General features: G+C 42.8%; 1 protein-coding gene across 1 annotated transcript; it reads left to right on the top strand.

Annotated features, from left to right (window-relative positions):
* Nucleotides 1–3,864: 3,864 nt before the first annotated feature.
* syn2a (synapsin IIa) lies at nucleotides 3,865–17,372 on the top strand. The gene is made up of 11 exons (XM_061794552.1): nucleotides 3,865–4,409; nucleotides 12,153–12,210; nucleotides 12,298–12,389; nucleotides 12,486–12,642; nucleotides 12,764–12,853; nucleotides 12,950–13,012; nucleotides 13,130–13,272; nucleotides 13,354–13,428; nucleotides 13,598–13,700; nucleotides 15,290–15,436; nucleotides 15,520–17,372. Exons 1-11 carry the CDS (start codon nucleotides 4,069–4,071, stop codon nucleotides 15,652–15,654), a joined length of 1,404 nt encoding a protein of 467 aa, XP_061650536.1. The 5' UTR covers nucleotides 3,865–4,068; the 3' UTR covers nucleotides 15,655–17,372.
* The last annotated feature ends 2,034 nt before the right edge of the window (nucleotides 17,373–19,406 follow it).

Here is a 19,406-nt window from a genome sequence, read left to right as displayed (position 1 = left end):
TCAATGAATTAAAGGTGAGGTTGAACTTAAAGATGAAGTTTTACTTCTCATTGTGATGCAGTGCAGTTTTATGACACTTCAAACCATAATCATTTTTACTATAATTTTATTTCATTATGTCAAATACATCAAAGTATTATAATCCTTCATGGGGAAATTCAACAATTATAAACAATGTAAAATTAACTGTCTATCAAAACTATCATCCATCCATCCATTCTCTACCGCTTATCCGGGTCGGGTCGCGGGGGCAGTAGCTTCAGCAGGGACGCCCAGACTTCCCTCTCCCCAGCCACTTCATCCAGCTCTTCTGGGGGGATCCCGAGGCGTTCCCAGGCCAGCCGAAGGATGTAGTCTCTCCAGCGTGTCCTGGGTCGTCCCCGGGGTCTCCTCCCGGTGGGACATGCCCGGAACACCTCACCAGGGAGGCGTCCGGGAGGCATCCGAATCAGATGCCCCACCCACCTCATCTGGCTCCTCTCAATGCGGAGGAGCAGCGGCTCTACTCTGAGATCCTCCCGGATGACCGAGCTTCTCACCCTATCTCTAAGGGAGAGCCCGGACACCCTGCGGAGGAAACTCATTTCGGCCGCTTGTATCCGGGATCTTGTTCTTTCGGTCAGGACCCACAGCTCATGACCATAGGTGAGGGTAGGAACGAAGATCGACTGGTAAATTGAGAGCTTCGCCTTTCGGCTTAGCTCTTTCTTTACCACAACGGACCGATACAAAGTCCGCATCACTGCAGACGCTGCACCGATCCGCCTGTCGATCTCCTGTTCCATTCTTCCCTCACTCGTGAACAAGACCCCAAGATACTTGAATTCCTCCACTTGGGGCAGGATCTCATCCCCGACCTGGAGATGGCATGCCACCCTTTTCCGACTGAGGACCATGGTCTCAGATTTGGAGGTGCTGATTCTCATCCCAGCTGCTTCACACTCGGCTGCGAACTGCTCCAATGAGAGTTGGAGGTCACGGCTTGATGAAGCCAACAGAACCACATCATCTGCAAAAAGCAGAGATGCAATACTGAGGCCACCAAACCGGACCCCCTCTACGCCTCGGCTGCACCTAGAAATTCTGTCCATAAAAGTTATGAACAGAATCGGCGACAAAGGGCAGCCTTGACGGAGTCCAACCCTCACCGGGAACGAGTCCGACTTACTGCCGGATATGCGGACCAAACTCTGACTCCGGTCGTACAGGGACCGAACAGCCCGTATCAGGGGGTTCGGTACCCCATACTCCCGAAGCACTCTCCACAGGACTCCCCGAGGGACACGGTCGAACGCCTTCTCCAAGTCCACAAAACACATGTAGACTGGTTGGGCGAACTCCCATGCACCCTCGAGGACCCTGCCGAGGGTGTAGAGCTGGTTCACTGTTCCACGGCCAGGACGAAAACCACACTGCTCCTCCTGAATCTGAGATTCGACTTCCCGACGGACCCTCCTCTCCAGCACCCCTGAATAGACCTTACCAGGGAGGCTGAGCAGTGTGATCCCCCTGTAGTTGGAACACTACCTCCGGTCCCCCTTCTTAAAAAGGGGGACCACCACCCCAGTCTGCCAATCCAGAGGCACTGTCCCCGATGTCCACGCGATGTTGCAGAGGCGTGTCAACCAGGACAGCCCCACAACATCCAGAGGCTTTAGGAACTCCGGGCGAATCTCATCCACCCCCGGGGCCCTGCCACCGAGGAGCTTTTTAACTACCTCGGTGACCTCAAACCCAGAGATAGGAGAGCCCGCCTCAGAGAACCCACACTCTGCTTCCCCATGGGAAGGCGTGTCGGTGGAATTGAGGAGGTCTTCGAAGTATTCTCCCCACCGACTCACAACGTCCCGAGTCGAGGTCAGCAGCGCCCCATCCCCACTATACACAGTGTTGGTGGTGCACTGCTTTCCTCTCCTGAGACGTCGGATGGTGGACCAGAATTTCCTCGAAGCCGTCCGGAAGTCTTTCTCCATGGCCTCACCGAACTCCTCCCATGCCCGGGTTTTTGCTTCAGCGACCACCAGAGCTGCATTCCGCTTGGCCAGCCGGTACCCATCAGCTGCCTCAGGAGTCCCACAGGCCAAAAAGGCCCGGTAGGACTCCTTCTTCAGCTTGACGGCATCCCTCACCGTTGGTGTCCACCAACGGGTTCGGGGATTGCCGTCACGACAGGCACCGACCACCTTACGGCCACAGCTCCGGTCGGCCGCCTCAGCAATGGAGGCGCGGAACATGGTCCACTCGGACTCGATGTCCCCCGCCTCCCCCGGAACATGAGCAAAGTTCTGTCGGAGGTGGGAGTTGAAACTCCTTCTGACAGGGGATTCTGCCAGACGTTCCCAGCAGACCCTCACAATACGTTTGGGCCTGCCACGTCGGACCGGCATCTTCCCCCACCATCGGAGCCAACTCACCACCAGGTGGTGATCAGTTGACAGCTCCGCCCCTCTCTTCACCCGAGTGTCCAAGACATGCGGCCGCAAGTCCAATGACACGACCACAAAGTCGATCATCGAACTGCGACCTAGGGTGTCCTGGTGCCAAGTGCACGTGTGGACACCCTTATGCTTGAACATGGTGTTCGTTATGGACAATCCGTGACGAGCACAGAAGTCCAATAACAGAACACCGCTCGGGTTCTGATCGGGGGGGCCGTTCCTCCCAATCGCGCCCTTCCAGGTCTCACTGTCATTGCCCACGTGAGCATTGAAGTCCCCCAACAGAACAATGGAGTCCCCAGCGGGAGCGCTCTCCAGCACCCCCTCCAAGGACTCCAAAAAGGGTGGGTACTCTGAACTGCTGTTTGGTGCATAGGCACAAACAACAGTCAGGACCCGTCCCCCCACACGAAGGCGGAGGGAGGCTACCCTCTCGTCCACCGGGGTGAACCCCAACGCGCCGAGCCGGGGGGCAATAAGTCTATCAAAACTAAGCATTGTTATTTTTGTAAATGCATTTTTGATTAACTCTTGTATTGGATCCTATTAGAGTATGCACTTGTAGCAATCCTTTCTGTAATCCTTTATGCGTCCTCTGTGAGCCTCTTTAAAGGACACTTTTTTTCTGTCAATCTCAGTCAAGCATTTGGTGATCTGTAAGGGTTGCACTTTATTGAATGATTGATCTGTTTCCTCTTTTCCTTGGCAACATAATGGTCACAAATGCTTTCACCAGATGAGGTTGATTTCATCTTCAGTCTTCGCATCAACAGAGTCAAAAGAGTTATTGTTTGATTAGGTGACTTCTTCAAATAATACTAAAGAAAAATGTGCACTTGAGTGTTAGGGCATGTAATGTGTAAAATGTAGTTGTAAATCCATCAAAAACATTATACTAATAGTAATAAAACCATCCATTAATTCTCTGTACCGCTTATCCTCACTTGGGTCGAGGGTGTGCACTTATGAAAGTGCACATAAAAGACACTGAACCAGCGCAAATAGATCAAGGAGGTTAAAAGGCATGTTCTATTAGAAAATGGCATAGGCCTAAGGATAAAGATCAATAAATTCATTAGGGAGGAATTGTTACTGCATTAGTGTCTCAGTGGGCTGCAATGGCACACGCCAGTGGCCACTTGTCCTTCCAGCCATCTTTGAGTCCATTCCTGAGCTCTACACACGTACACAAATGTTGCACAAGGACACAGAAAGAGGAGTGAGACAGTCATGACAGCGTGTTCTCTAAAGCCACATGCACTTCCATTGGAAACCCTGCAATTTCTCATAGCTGGGGTAAAAAAAAAACTAACAAAAAAAACATGCCATAGTGTGGGGGAAGGGAAGCAAAGAAGCACACCATGCAGTGAGGGAGAAGAGGAGTGGCACAGCCTCAGCATCGTTTGCAATGGCTGAGGAGTATGCAGAGTGAGGAGATTGGCTGAGGGAGGGTGTAACGTCACCACCAGTGAGGGGAAGCTCTGAGGATGCTCTAGCAAGCTGGAAGGGAGCACATTCACTCGGAATTTATGCTGAGAGCTCAGCCGTTGTTAGCTGTGCGCTAAAAAAGGGAGTCCTCCGCAGAGAGCTTTTCCACACCCGACCGCCACTTCGCTCTCCGGCTCCAGCCATGAATTACTTGCGACGGCGTCTCTCGGACAGCACATTTATCTCCAACCTGCCCAATGGCTACATGACAGACCTTCAGAGGCCTGACCCTGCTCAGCCTCCTCCACCCACTACCACCGCCCCTGCCAAGTCCCCCGTCGCCGGGCCCACGCCTCCAGCCACTTCCCCTGCTCCAGACAAAAAAGCTCAGCCAGCTCAATCCACCGGAGCTGGTTTCTTCAGCTCGATCACCAACGTTGTCAAGCAGACGGCTGCCTCAGCGGGGCTAGTGGAGCAAAGCTCAATCACGACACCCAAGAAGTTCAAGATTCTCCTGGTCATCGATGAACAGCAGCAAGAGTGGTAAGAGAAATGTGTTCCTCTATTAAAAAGTATTTTATTATGAGTCTTCAGTAGCCTGTATATCTAGTAATTATATCTCAATTTTCTGAGAGACAACAGAGGATCTTGTGGTTTAATGCATGCCGAGGCTTATACACACACATCGATTCCCACCACTAATGACATCAAGACTGAGGCGCTTTTTTCCTGTGCTGTCCTGATTTTTTTGTTAAATCTTCTAAACCGTTTTTAAAATGGATGCTCCACAGGTTGCATCAATGCGTACAACAAGACGAAATACTGCAGTGCTTACACCACCGCACCCCATCATCAATGGGGTTTCCCTCCACACAGATCACATGACCTGCTCTGCACTAACTAAAATCACACACTACACCGCAGCACTAGTTGATACAAAATACGGTATACACTATAGTTTCCTGTGGCTGTTCTTTACCAGCCTCCAGAGCCACTTATACAGTAGGTCTACATTAAGGCATACCACCTTTCAAAGGAGTGATTCAATGACGTTTCACATCTACAGTAGTTCAAATCATCTCAGGCCAGGGTCTCTCTTCTGATTGTAAATCTGTCACCTCGTGGTCTACATTTCTTTACACAGCTGACTACGTCCTTTACAGCAATGCAGCTGCAGAGTAAAGTGGGTTCCTCATACTTTTACAAAAGTCTCATCATTTTATTGCCCTCTCTTTTACTGCATCATTCGGCACATACAGTAGATATGCAATCCGGAGGGAAGGATGTAAGCATGACAATAATTGGTAGTCTGGATCTTTATTGACTTTTTTTATATTTTTTTTACTTATACAGTTACAGTAATTTACACCTTGCAGTAAGATGACATTAAGACCACATCACGTCTTGCAAATGTTACGATAGCAACGGCGCCATTCAGGTTTGAGGAGAAGTTTATGTGCGCACGGCAGACCATTTGTATTGAATAAACCTGGATCAATGTTAATAAGATCAAGAGAGATGCCAACCTTGTGCATTAGCTAGCTACATGTTTGAAGTGAATGGAAAGCCACTCTTGCTGAGCAGTAGGTAATCATACATCATGCGGTGGATATAAAGTCTACACTAGTCTGTTCAAATGGCAGGTTTTTTTTATGTTAAAAACTACCATTAATGTGACTTCTAATTTTCCATCCATCCATTTTCAACACTGCTTATCCTGGTTAGGATCATGGGGCGCTGGAGCCTATCCCAGCTGACTTCCAGCGAGAGGCAGACAACACCCTGAACTGGTCACCAGTCAGTTGCAGGGCACATATAGACACGGACAACCATTCACACTCACATTCACACCGTCACTGAGTGGGAACTGATCCCACGCTGCCCGCACCAAAGTCAGGCGAGTGTACCACTACACCATCAGTGACTTGACTTCTAATTTTCTCAACTCAATTGCTTTCTTTTTTCCATCCATCCATTTTCTGAGCCGCTTCTCCTCACTAGGGTTACGGGCTGCTGGAGCCTATCCCAGCTATCTTCGGGCGGGAGGCGGGGTACACCCTGAACCGGTCGCCAGCCAATCACAGTGATTTATTTTTTTGAGAGGGAAAGTAAAAAAACATTTTTTTTTAAACACTGAGATGATGTGGTTGTATGTGTGCACATCCTTTTAGAACTGGGATGTGGCTGTGTTCATAATTAATCAATCAAATTAAAAACTAATGTCAAACGAGAGTCAGCACACACCTGCGACCATTTAAATTACCACTGATTAAGCCCAAATAACGTTCTGATGTTCTAGTATGCTTTTCCTGGCTTTTTAAAAAAAATATTATTTCTCGCTGACTTTCTGTAGACCTTTGTCCACTGTACATTGAAGCCAACACAACACACCAAAAACAAACCTTCCTGAGTGCTGCAGCTCAAAATTAGTCAGTTTAGTTACAGTTAGATACAGTACATGTGTTGGTTTAAATCTCATACAAAAAATATCATCGTTTTGTCTAATAAAGCAGAATATACTCAGTACAATATTGCTCTCTACGAATACTGTACGTTTTTCATCCGCCATAAGATGTACACTTGGGAGATCAGATATTGTACTCCATTCAATGACGTCCTCTCTCTGAGAGTTACATCTAATTTTAATGGACGCTCACCATCTCAGAGTGGGGAGTCCTTCATATCAAGCCACCTGGTATCATCTGTGTTGGTTCTGTTTGTGAAACCTTTAACCCAGCTAGAAGGCTCGATTTAGTAAGTTTCTTTCATTAATACCCTAATCTCTGTGGTGTGTAAAATAAGGGCAGCGTTGGGCTTATTAATGAATGCAGACTGTTTACTCAAAAGGATTTGAGTGACGCTTATTCAGCCTCACTGCCACATCTGACGAGTACTTTGTATTCTGGTCGTACAACAACAAGATGGAAAGCACACTACATATAGTGTAGCTGCAAGCAAAAGCATTAGGATGATGAAATCTATTTTTATTACCGTACTTTTGCTGAGTGGCTTCTGTCCTCAGGAGTGCTGGCGCCCTTGAGCAGTGCTGTATGTCATTGTGCTGATGCAAAATAAGACCTGCTCAGACTGAAATCAAATTTCTCAAAGGGTTTTGTGGGAAAATCCAGTATTGTCTATACCGTGCAGTATATCATAATAACACCAATTTTAACAAACTCATATACTGTATTGTTTTACAATGTGCATTTATTACACTGGTGATTGTAAATTATCATCCACCCAAATTCCCAAGTGAATTGAATTATACAACAGAATGTTCACTTACCATTGACTAATTTCAGTAAAATGCTGATAAAGTTATGGACACAGACAGCTGTCTTGCAGAAGAGCATGTCAACGAATACTGTATCGTACAGTAAGGTGTTAAGTTGTTGATTACGTGATTAAAAATTATGATTTCACTAACACATGCTGTTTTATATTTCTACTATAACATGAAAGTAGTTGCATGCCCTGCAAACTGTGTATTTTGTAATTAGATATACTGTTCATAGAAACTGCAAGGCGTTATTCTTTACAGTTATTTGGTTAAGCAAAATAATAAATAATGAGCTCAGATTATTCTGCAAGTCATCCATGGAGCTCTGTTTGGTTCCAGGAAGACTGTGCTATAAATTGCTCTTGTGGTGGGAGGAGAACATTTTTCTCTTTCACTTAGCATTAACCTGATTGCCAACATTTACTTTTTAATCATACTCTGCACGATGAGAAAAATATAGGACTGTAAAATTTGGATCCATTCGCAGAGAACTATATTGGCTCAAATTCAGTCTTGATTTCATCCAGCCAATACCCATACGTAGGAGTTAATGATGAATTGGCTAAGTGGGATATTTTACTATTTTAACTCATTATTTATCATTTTCACAGGGGTAACTTAACTTTAACTTACCAGCCTTTAATCAAGTTGCATAATTTGATGATCTTGTTTGTCAAATGTACTCATGAAATAACAATAAAACATGGCCCTCCTCTTGTTTATGATCTAATGTTTAGTTCAGGATTGATTCCTCTGACAAATCAGTAACGCAACAGCTGCAATTATGCTCTCTCCTCTCCCCTGGCGTGCATGCAAAGGCACCTCAAGCATCAGCCAGGAGAAATTTTAGCATATGCATCATGTCGAAAAATATATCCGCTATATAAACACTTGAATAGTTTTTGGATACCTGCAACAATGAGAAGAGTGAGAAACCTTGGACTGGGGATGCTTTTAGTGACGTGAATGATATAGTGGTGAATATTAATACAGTGGAGGATGTTCTTCTTGCATACAGTTATGCTTAGAAGTATTTTGACAGTGGCAGAGGGCTTATGATTTTGTCTTCATACATCATCACAATGGATTTAAACTTGGGGTGAGACTCATTTAAAAATATTGACTAGCGGCTCTGTAAGTAATTCATCTTGATTAATCATGATTAATCACACACACATAATTTTAATCACAATATTTGTCCTAAAAACCAATATGGTTTAATTGAAATGGTTTTAGTGGATGACTGAATATAATAATCGACAGACAGGAATATTGTTAACTCTGGAAAAATTCATTTAATTGGAATTGCAAAACAAAACAATAGAAAAACTAATAGAAATTATCCCTGGCCAAAATGAAACAGACCTTAAGTTAATTTTAGAACTTTTTTGTTGTTGTTCTATATCTATCTATCTACAGTATATACCTAGTATTGCCTTTAAATGGTTTCTGCGTGGCAGTTGAAAAGTTAGATCACATGTCGAAGGGTTGAAGTGCTTCGGTGGTATGCAAACTCCCTTATACACAATTTGCACAAAACCACGTTTATCAAAGCTTCCATTGGCTTGTTTTTTTTTTAAATTAAATATGTGTCACATCAGTCTTAGCAACGCTGTCTCATTAAATTCCTCCATTTTAGTAGCCAAGCTCTGACATGTGCGTCAGTGTAATCGGTGTACCAGGAAATTATGCACTGACAAAGGGTCTGCGTTGTTTGAAACATAAAATGCGATTCAAATGCATATATTTTTTTTCTATTTCAGTTGTTTGTAATTGGTTAATCGTGATAACTGCGTTAAAGTCCCGCCCATGATTTAAACACAATCCATATGTGCACGAAGTGAAGAGTTTAAGCTTCAATTTATTATGTTTAGTGAAAATACTGTACTTACCATTTAGGAATTACACGACTTCCATTTTCATGGTCAATTGACATACAATAATTGTAAATATAACCATAATTTTTAATATATCAATTTAAAACAATGAGGAATTAAAGTCATGTTATGCATCGTACCCCCATTTTCAGGGGCTCTATATTATTTGTGCAAATGTCACAACTATCATTTTTAATACAGTACTTTGTTGTCAATGACTGTCTGAAGTCTGGAGTCCATGGACTTCATTCTGAGTTTCCTTTCTGGAGATGTCTTGCAAGGCCTAAATTGCAGCCACCTTCACTTGGTGCTTGTTTCTGGGTCTTGCTGCCCTCAGTTTGTTTTCAGTAAGTGATTTAGAGCCAGCACTTTCACTGATCTGCGATTGGCTGGCAACCAGTTCAGGGTGTACCCCGCCTCCTGCCCGATGATAGCTGGGATAGGCTCCAGCACGCCCGCGACCCTAGTGAGGAGAAGCGGCTCGGAAAATGGATGGATGGATGGATGAGTGAGGGGTAGCAGGGGAAATATTCAGAGGTGCCTTGTTTTCTTGCTCCGTTACAGCGCCTCTGATTCTGGTGAAACTTATGTCTGATAAATTTGAATCGCACTCGTGCATAAGCAACTCACGTGGGCATGCGGAGAGACTCGCCATGTGCACGCTCTCTATTCAAACGCATATAACTTTATTAATTCCTTAAATTATAACGCATAGAACTTTATTAATTCCTTAAATTATAACTGAATGGTTTTTTTTTTCAACACGGTTACATTAGATTTTATTGATGAAAGGCCCCAGACAGACACTCGCGCATACATTAAAAAAATTAAATAAAAACTTACAAAGAGGCACCTTGGGCATCGAGGGCAAAAGGGCAGGGGCCCTGGCACCAAAAGCCCTCCACCTCTGCATGCCCCTGAACTATAAGTCTGACCTTTTCAAAATCTCAGACAAACTAATAGATTGTACCACAAGGTGGCGCTTGAAGGTCATATTTGGAAAAGTATTTCATGTTTGAAACTACAGCAGAATGGCACATGACTAGAGAGAGCCAATCACTAATGCCGGCCGGCTTTCGAAGGTAGAAGTGATATGAAAAAAAAATGGGCTTTCGTGGCTATTTTTCAATTGTAACTAAAATTGTAAATATGGAAATTTCCAAAAGCAACTGTAATTTAATTACACATTTACTCCCTCTAATGTAATGGATTACAATTACATTAATTTTGTATAACGTAATTTTGTTACATATAATTAGTTACTCCCAAACACTAGTTATGACACCTGTTAAAATTTTAAACCCTGACTTAAACTATACCTTGTTCATGCTGATTTATGTCAAATTAATAGTTTTTCCAATGCCATTCTATTGCCTGTAATATTTTGTTGAATATGTTTAGACTGGCGGCACGGTGGACGACTGGTTAGTACATCTGCCTCACAGTTCTGAGGACTGCGGTTCAAATCCCGGCCCCGTCTGTGTGGAGTTTGCATGTTCTCCCCGTGCCCCTGTGGGTTTTCGCCGGGCACTCCGGTTTCCTCCCACGTCCCAAAAACATGCGTGGTAGGTTGATTGAAGACTCTAAATTGCTCTTAGGTGTGAATGTGTGCGCGAATGGTTGTTTGTTTATATGTGCCCTGCGATTGGCTGGCGACCAGTTTAGGGTGTACCCAACGATAGCTTGGGCTGCGGCATGCCCGCGACCCCTTGTGAGGATAAAGCGGTACAAAAAAATGGATGGATGGATGGATGGCTGTTTAGGATAGAAATGAATGTTTGCAAAATGTTCACGTCTGGGTAGATGAATTAATTTTTCCCAGAGTAATCAAATACCATTTTGGAAAAGAGTTCTTCACTACTTCTGGACGTAACTGTGTTCGGTATCTCCACTCGGCGTGCAGAATAAAATAACTCCCAAGGCGAGCAGAAATCACACGCTTGGGCTTTACCGTGCATTGTCCCTGTGCATGTTTCTAAGTCTTGTGTTTTGGAAACACTGTCCCTTATCCATTTCATTCCCCATGTACAATAGGTTTTTATTTTACTCAGAATGATTCCTGTTTTAAGGTTTGTTTTCCGCCACAGTCAAACAAATCTCCACACTGCAATTAGGTTCTGAATGAATTATTCAGCTTTAGCACCACAGGAATGCAGGGTGCATGACAGCAGATAACGAGCACTCATAAAACAGAAAACATTTCTTTCTGATGCATCCTCTGGATAAGGATTTCATAACGTTTCCTAAGATTAACGCTTATCTGTACCTGAAAAATGGAAACCTGAAAATCTGCCCCACAGCAACAGGAGAACTTTACCGAGGCGTGTTTTCTTTCAGGTCCTCTTTAGTCTTTATAAATTCCCATTACTGCACGAGAGTCTCTTGTATGGCCTGTACATCAGTAGTGGATAAAAGCCAAAGATATGTACACTTCTAAAACTAATAACCTCTTTGTGGCAAAAAAGCCACAGTGATCTGCTATATGTAGGATTTGTACAACCAAATTACTATCAAGAAGACATTGTTAATCATTAACTAGGTGCGGTAATCTGATTCACAAATCGTGAAAGGTGCAGCATTTTCTGAAGTTACATAACAGTCCACAGTAAGAATGTGGTCTCATTCCGTCGCTCTGAAAAACCAAAACTGTGTGCTATGAAATGCTGATCATCTCATCATCAGTTAAGACATACATTCAATACTCTATATTGAAACAAGAGGGTCAAAATGAATTGGATGATAGACTGGCCCGTAAAAAGGCAAATTCTGTCCTCTGTGGCGAGGGTCTTTACATGTCAGAAAGTAACTTGAACCAATGGATCATGAGACAATAGCTAACTAACTTCACCTCTGACTAATTACACTCTGCATTGGTAGGAGAGCAGAGAAAAAAAGATTCCCAACTAAGCATTGTCTGTAAACATGATGGTTTAATGGGTGTAATGTTGAGCGTGGGCCCATGCAATTCCTTCTTTGCGTGTTTTAAATGTGTTGTAATAATTATTAGTGTTATAGTTTTGATTGTCATTTGTAACATGCCTTTCAGGATGGGCTTTAAAATGTAGGGCCTAGAGCAGGACTCTTATTTTTTTTTTCATCATTATTAATTTTTGATTTGTTTCAACTCAGGGCAAAGTTATTCCGGGGGAAGAAAATATATGGAGATTATGACATCAAAGTGGAACAGGTCAGTTTGTATCCATCGCAAGGGCTTCTGTATTAAAGCTGTAGAGAAGTTGGTCCTCATGTGCCAATGTAATCATCAACTCTTCAGGCGGAGTTTAGTGAGATCAACATCATGGCTCAGGCCAGTGGGACATGCAGCGTTACAATGCAGGTTTTCAGAAATGGAACCAAGGTTGTCAGGTAAGGGATTTTAACACAGATCGCAAAATATAGTGCGGATGACCTTATTTTGTCAGTGTTGACTAATTGTGGTCACATTTGTCTCTCATTTTCCAGGTCATTCAAGCCAGACTTTGTGCTTATTCGCCAACATGCCTTCAGTATGACCCAGAATGAAGATTTCCGCAACATCATAATCGGTCTGCAGTACGGAGGTGTTCCAAGCATTAACTCTTTGGAGTCCATCTACAATCTGTGCGACAAGCCCTGGGTGGTAAGGCCCTCAGCAGTGAGGCACGCATTACCGTAGAGCAGAGCAGCAATGACATCATGACGTGCTTTGCTGACATTTGTCTTACTTGAAAAATACTGCATATATTTCTTTGTATGTCCAGTTTGCCCAACTTATCAACACATTCAGAAAGTTGGGCGCTGATAAGTTTCCACTGATTGAGCAGACCTTTTATCCAAACTACAAGGAGATGGTGATAAGAACAACCTTTTCTTGGCTCAAGATGTGACACTCACCATTATTTTGCCTCTGTTGTGAACACTCAAACGATACCTTTCATACCTTATAGGTGACCATGCCATCTTTCCCTGTGGTTGTCAAGATTGGACATGCCCACTCTGGAATCGGAAAGGTTTGGCAGTTAACACAGTTTAAGACAATACCATATTACCACCTTTGGCTGATTTTGGGGGGAAATGATCTGCATTTTAAAATGTGACAATACACATATTTGCGTGTGGTTTTGCAGGTAAAGGTTGACAATCACAGTAAGTTCCAGGACATAGCTAGCGTCGTGGCTCTCACCCAGACGTATACCACCACTGAGCCTCTCATTGAGTCCAAGTATGACATCAGAATCCAGAAGATTGGTGCAGACTACAAAGCCTATATGTAGGTTTGATTACACTCTCATAGCTCAAATTAAATGAAGGGGACAGGAAATGTTGTAATGTTTAGGCCTTCATACCCCAGGAGAACATCTATGTCAGGCAACTGGAAGACCAACACTGGCTCTGCTATGCTGGAACAGGTGGCCATGACTGACAAGTGGGTGTTGAAAAATGAAGCCAGCTCTTCAACAGAGGAAGTCATGTAGAAAATGATTTGTCTTGAGATACTTGTAGATTATTAGAAAATGAAGCTGAATTGTAGTCAGAAACCCTAACTTCAGATACTGTAGTGAAGTTTTGAGTTGTGTCTCTTTGACTCCTTTCAGATACAAGCTGTGGGTTGACACCTGCTCAGAGATTTTTGGTGGTCTGGATATTTGCGCAGTCAAGGCCATTCATGGAAAGGATGCAAGAGATTACATCACAGAGGTAGAAGTCTCACATCTGACGGCACATCTTGGGAATAGCAATCGAAATACCACATATCTGAACCACTGAACATCATTACAAACAAGCTGTGGTTGAATATGCAATTCAGTCGAATTCAGGCATGGGGGGGGCGGTCATATAGGCAGATTACAGACCATTTATAATTTGCTATTGTTAAAAATGAATTATACTGTAGGTTCTTGACTCTCCAAACAATCACTAGAAAACTGTAGCAATGTGAAACATATTAGGAATTGTTTTTTTAAGTACACTCAGTAGTTTTTACTCAAACCAACTGATTTTGTATTACTAATTTACCACTATTACTTGTGAAATTTGAGTAAGTTGTACTTTTTTCATTGCTTATCTTATTGTGTTTGAGCTCAAACGATGCAGGTACATTGGCCCCGTCCCAGGCTATAGACAGGTCAGCCAAAAAGTTTGGACAGAGCGGCATCGATCGATGAGATCTGATTTTGAACTTTGTGGGACAAAGCACACTGTTAGACATTCCTGTAAATTCTATAGTTATTTACCATATACCTTACAGTGAAATACTTTAAAGTGATTATATAGAATTTAACTACAGTTTCCACTGCACCATGGGATTTTGGCATTGCACCATAAAATGTTGAACTGTTGCTGTAATAAATACGTTAATTCTTAATGTTCTTGAACGATATGGATTAACATAACATTGATCATGTGTGTTTATGTTACCCATAGTTCGTTGAATGTGTGTCTTTTTAACTCTGCCGTTACATTTATGGTGCACTTTTTTTTCATGAAACCCTGACTGTGGGTTGTGCGCAATATAGTGACATTCCGTTTATCAGCAACACAATGAATAAAAACATTGATTTGACACTATTGAAAGTTAATTATAGTAATTCAAGTTTACAGTAACTTATGGACAACTGTGTCTAACAGAATCAGAATCACCTTTATTTGCCAAGTATGTCCAAAAAACACACAAGGAATTTGGAGCCGCTCTAGTACGACAACAGACAGTCAATTGACAGTGAACACTTTTGAGATATAAAGACATTGGCAAAAACGGTCACTGCACAATAAAGGGTTGCTAGTTATCTGCTAATCCCGGTGTACTTATCCAGGGTTTACAGTGTACTTAACAAGCTGAGTTAAATGAATAGTACAATAAGTGGAGTCTACGTTTCCAGGGTTTACAAGATACTTAATAAGATGAGTTAAATGAGTAGTACAAGAAGTATCCTCTACTTATCGAGATTTAAAGTGTACAAACTAACAAACTAAGTTTAATCAATGGTTGGGCAAAGATTGTGATTACTTTTTCAATTTTAAGGCAACGGGTTACCTGAGAAGTAAACTCTACTTATCCGGGTTTAGAGTGAATCTGCCCCCAATAAAATATTAGGTCCAAGTTCCTTTAGAATGAACACAAGTTGCATCTTAAATGTCTTCAGTAAGATCCCCTGTAAAATTAATAGGGACTGTTTTTCTTTGTTCCTTCTCATAAAGTGTTTCAGGTTTTCAGCCAAAAGAGGTATGAAGTGATCTTTTATGTGGACAAACTGGAGCTGATGATGTATCCGATCACTGTGATGCAGGTGGTGGGCTCATCCATGCCGCTGGTGGGGGAGCATCAGTCTGAGGACAGACAGCTCATTTCTGACATGGTGCTGAGTAAAATGAATCAGATAGCGGAGAAGGGAGCAAACGTCCCCCAGAAACCCATGACCATGCAACCATCCCAGGTAGAGAATCTCACATACTCGCAGATATTGTGTGATAAGCAATATAATTTCCCACGATAGGAAATTCTTTTGGATCCTTCCAGGGTACGGGCCAGAAAGGGGAAATAATAGGTGAGACCGTGAAGAATGGTGCTGGCCGCCCTCCTCAAGGTTGTCTGCAGTACATCCTCGACTGTAATGGTGTTGCTGTGGGTCCGAAACCAGTCCAGGCTAACTGAGGAGGCGGAGGCGTTCTCAGAATCAGTGATGTACCTTAAGCCGAACACAAGTGTGTGTGGATGCCGATAGCTAGGATCACAACTGGGGGACCTGGTGCTCAGCTCACTATAGCTGAGTGACGCCCTGGACTGTGTTTTTAACTCTATGCAGAGTCCAAATGTACTGTCTACGTGTTGATTTGTGTGCTTGTATCAGTCATATGTGTTTCAGTAGCTGTGGATTTTCTTTGGAGCTGCTGTGGATGATGTAAGAAGCAGATTGTGCCTACACTGAGTTCAGTGGCGCTCTGTGCTACTTGTTTGACCAGCTGTGAGCCTTTTATTTCAACTTTTTCTGTTTTATACTTGGCTGCCTATCCTCAATGGTGTTCAAACTGTGGAACTTAGTTCGTAATATGTATACAGTACTTGGGTACGTATGGCTTTGGTGATTATTTTCATAAATATAATGATAGATATTTACTTTTGTTTTGCATGACTGATACAAAAGAGGGATGTTCTTGTAACAGTGTGGTTCTAAGATGTGTTGCCTGTTATTCATGCAGTGAAAACGTGTTCACGACCAAACATGCATTAACACAATGATCTCCAACATAAATATACACACGTAGGCTTTTTTCAAATCAATCACTTCTTCTGTACTTCTATCACAGTGACAGAAAAAAAATGTGAAAATGTGTAATTAAAATTCAAGATTTTAGATTATATTATGAAGGATGTTGTGCAGATGTCATTGCACACACATATTAAATATATTTGTATGACTTTGATCCAAAGATACAATTATCAGAATTATTTATTAACCCATGATGTAAATATATCCGCAAGGTTGCTAATAATCCTGCAGTTTGTCATTACAGCTGAACCCTCAAAATAATAGTTTAGTGTGTGACCAATCATAGACCAAGAGTACAATGCTATATCAAATGGGTCTTCTCTATTTGCGTCCAAAGTCAAATCTACCACAAAATGTCCTTCTGTGACCATGCACTGGGTATCTATGATGGTGTCGCCATGACAACAGTGCAAGTGCTTTGAGGGTTAGTGTTGACTTGTTACTGCTCAGTTTATCACACTCCTCCCGTGAGTGGATAGAGAGTGCAATATTTATTTTTTATTGTTACATATGTAATTGAAATGAGCTCTCCCATGAACTTGATTCAAATAGCTGTTGTCATCCAAAAAATCTTCACGTAAATGTGACAGGTTTTGTTTTTTTTTAATCATGCCCCTGTATCCCATTCCATTTAAAGCTAACTAGTGATACAACTGAAATAGCAACCAAATCATCTGCAAAAAGAAATTTGCACAGAGAAGTACCATGATAAAAATAAATCTGTTCTGCAAGCTCTGTGTGCAGTTGTTTTCAAAGTTGTATCAAATGTGTCTGTGAGAGTATCCTTGTACAAGCCATGCCTGAGGCTTTATGGATGTGTTGTACTGTTTACTAGGAATAATGCCATGACATTGATTTTTAAGGGAGCACACACTGCAGTACCAAAAGTATGACTAAAGTGGACATATTTTTTGGCTTTAATGTTCATATAAAACCTATTCAGACCTGCCTGTCTGTAATTATTATGGTTCATGGTCGATGAATTGCTACTGGATTGTTTCAACCTTGATTGGAATACATTGGAATACAATATATTGTGGAAGGATTCATAAATGCTAGTCCCCTCTGTCAATGGCAATAAAGCTTCCTTTGCAATATACAATTGACTTTGGTGTTTTTGAATTCTGCAAGTGAGCTCTGTGAGAGAGAAAAAAACAAAAATATTCTGTAGCACGTGTCCTTGTGGTTGTGGAGCTGGAGTCTATCTCAGCTGACTTTGGGAATTAGGCATGGTACACCATGGACTAGTAGCCGGACAATCACAGGGCAGTAAGAAAACAACAAAAGGTATGACTGATTTGCTAAGTGGCCACATTTGCATGATGTGTGGTGATACCCTGAGTGTGAATGGTTGTTTGTTTCTATGTGCCCTGCGCTTGGCGGGCAACCAGTTCAGGGTGTACGCCACCTCTCGGCCAGAGTCAGCTGGAATAGGTTCCAGCACGCCCGCGACCCTAGTGAGGATAAGCGGTACGGAAAATTAATGAATGAATAACCAATGAAAATCAGACATTGCTTTTGAACAGTGGTTCAACAGAATTATTTTTTTTAAACAAACTCATGAAAGAGGCCTCAACAAAAATTATGGTACCCTTAACTTAATATTTGGACCTTTTGAGACAATTACTGCAATCAAACGATTTTTGTAACTTTCAGTGAGAATTCTGCACCTCTCAGCTAGTATTGTGGCCCACTCTTCAAGAGCAAACTGCTGCAATGGTCTCAGGTTTGAAGACTGCTTTCTCCAGACAGCATGTTTCAGCTGCTTCCACAGATGTTCAATAGGCACGAGTTCAGGGCTCATAGAAGGCCACCTTAGAATAGTCCAAAGTTTTGCTCTTAGCCATTCTTGAGCGGTTTTAGCTTTGTGTTTGTGTCATTATCCTGTTGCAAGAATGAGACCAAGCTTTCTGACACTGGGCAGCAGATTTCTCTCTAGAATACCTTGACAGTCTTGAGATTTCATTGTACCGGATGCAACAAATCAGCCCCAAAACATAACAGAGCCTCCTCCATATTTCATAGTAGTGTTCTTTTCTTTGTATGCTTCATTTTTGCATCTGTGAATATAGAGCTGATGTGCATTGCCAAAAGGTTCCAGTTGTGTCTGGTCTGTCCATAGGACATTCTCCTAGATGCTTTGTGACTTGTCAACATGCAATTTGGCAAATTCCAGTCTCGCTTTTTGTATGATTAATTTTCATCTGTGGTGTCCTCCTTGGGTGTCTCCCATGAAGTCCACTTTGGCTCAAACAAAGATAGATGGATCTGACACTGATGTATCTTGACCTTGGAGTTCATCTTCAATTTCTTTGGAGGGTTGTTCTGGGGCGGCACGGTGGCCGACTGGTTAGAGCGTCAGCCTCACAGTTCTGAGGTGCGGGGTTCAATCCCTGTCGCCTCCTGTGTGGAGTTTGCATGTTCTCCCCGTGCCTGCGTGGGTTTTCTCCGGGCACTCCGGTTTCCTCCCACATCCCAAAAACATGCATTAATTGGAGACTCTAAATTGCCCGTAGGCATGACTGTGAGTGCGAATGGTTGTTTGTTTCTATGTGCCCTGCGATTGGCTGGCAACCAGTTCAGGGTGTACCCCGCCTCCTGCCCGATGACAGCTGGGATAGGCTCCAGCACGCCCGCGACCCTAGTGAGGAGAAGCGGCTCAGAAAATGGATGGATGGATGGGTTGTTCTGGGCTCTTTTGTTACCAATTGTAGTATCTGTCTCTTCAATTTGTTATCAATTTTCCTCTTGTGGCCATATCCAGAGAGGTTGGCTACAGTCCCGTGGATCTTAAATTTCTGAATAATATGTGCAACTGTAGTCACATGAACATCAAGCTGCTTGGAGATGATCTTAACTTGAACATGCTTGTCTATAATTTTCTTTCTAATCTCCTGAGACAACTCTCTCCTTCACTTCACTTCTGGTCCATGTTTAGTGTGTTACACACCATGTCACCAAAAAGCACAGTGATTACTTTACCCTTTAAATAGGCTAACTGACTGATTACAAGTTTGAAGACAGCCCAGAAGATAATTAGAGGACACACCTTGTTTGAACATGTCCCTGTGCTCAAATTATTTTCAAACCTTTTGTAGGTGTAGCATAGTTTTTGTCCAGGCCTGTTTCATGAGTT

Source organism: Phyllopteryx taeniolatus, chromosome 1 (assembly GCF_024500385.1).
Source record: "Phyllopteryx taeniolatus isolate TA_2022b chromosome 1, UOR_Ptae_1.2, whole genome shotgun sequence".
NCBI classification, from domain to species: Eukaryota; Metazoa; Chordata; class Actinopteri; order Syngnathiformes; family Syngnathidae; genus Phyllopteryx; species Phyllopteryx taeniolatus.
This window is presented reverse-complemented; position numbering and strand designations above follow the sequence as displayed.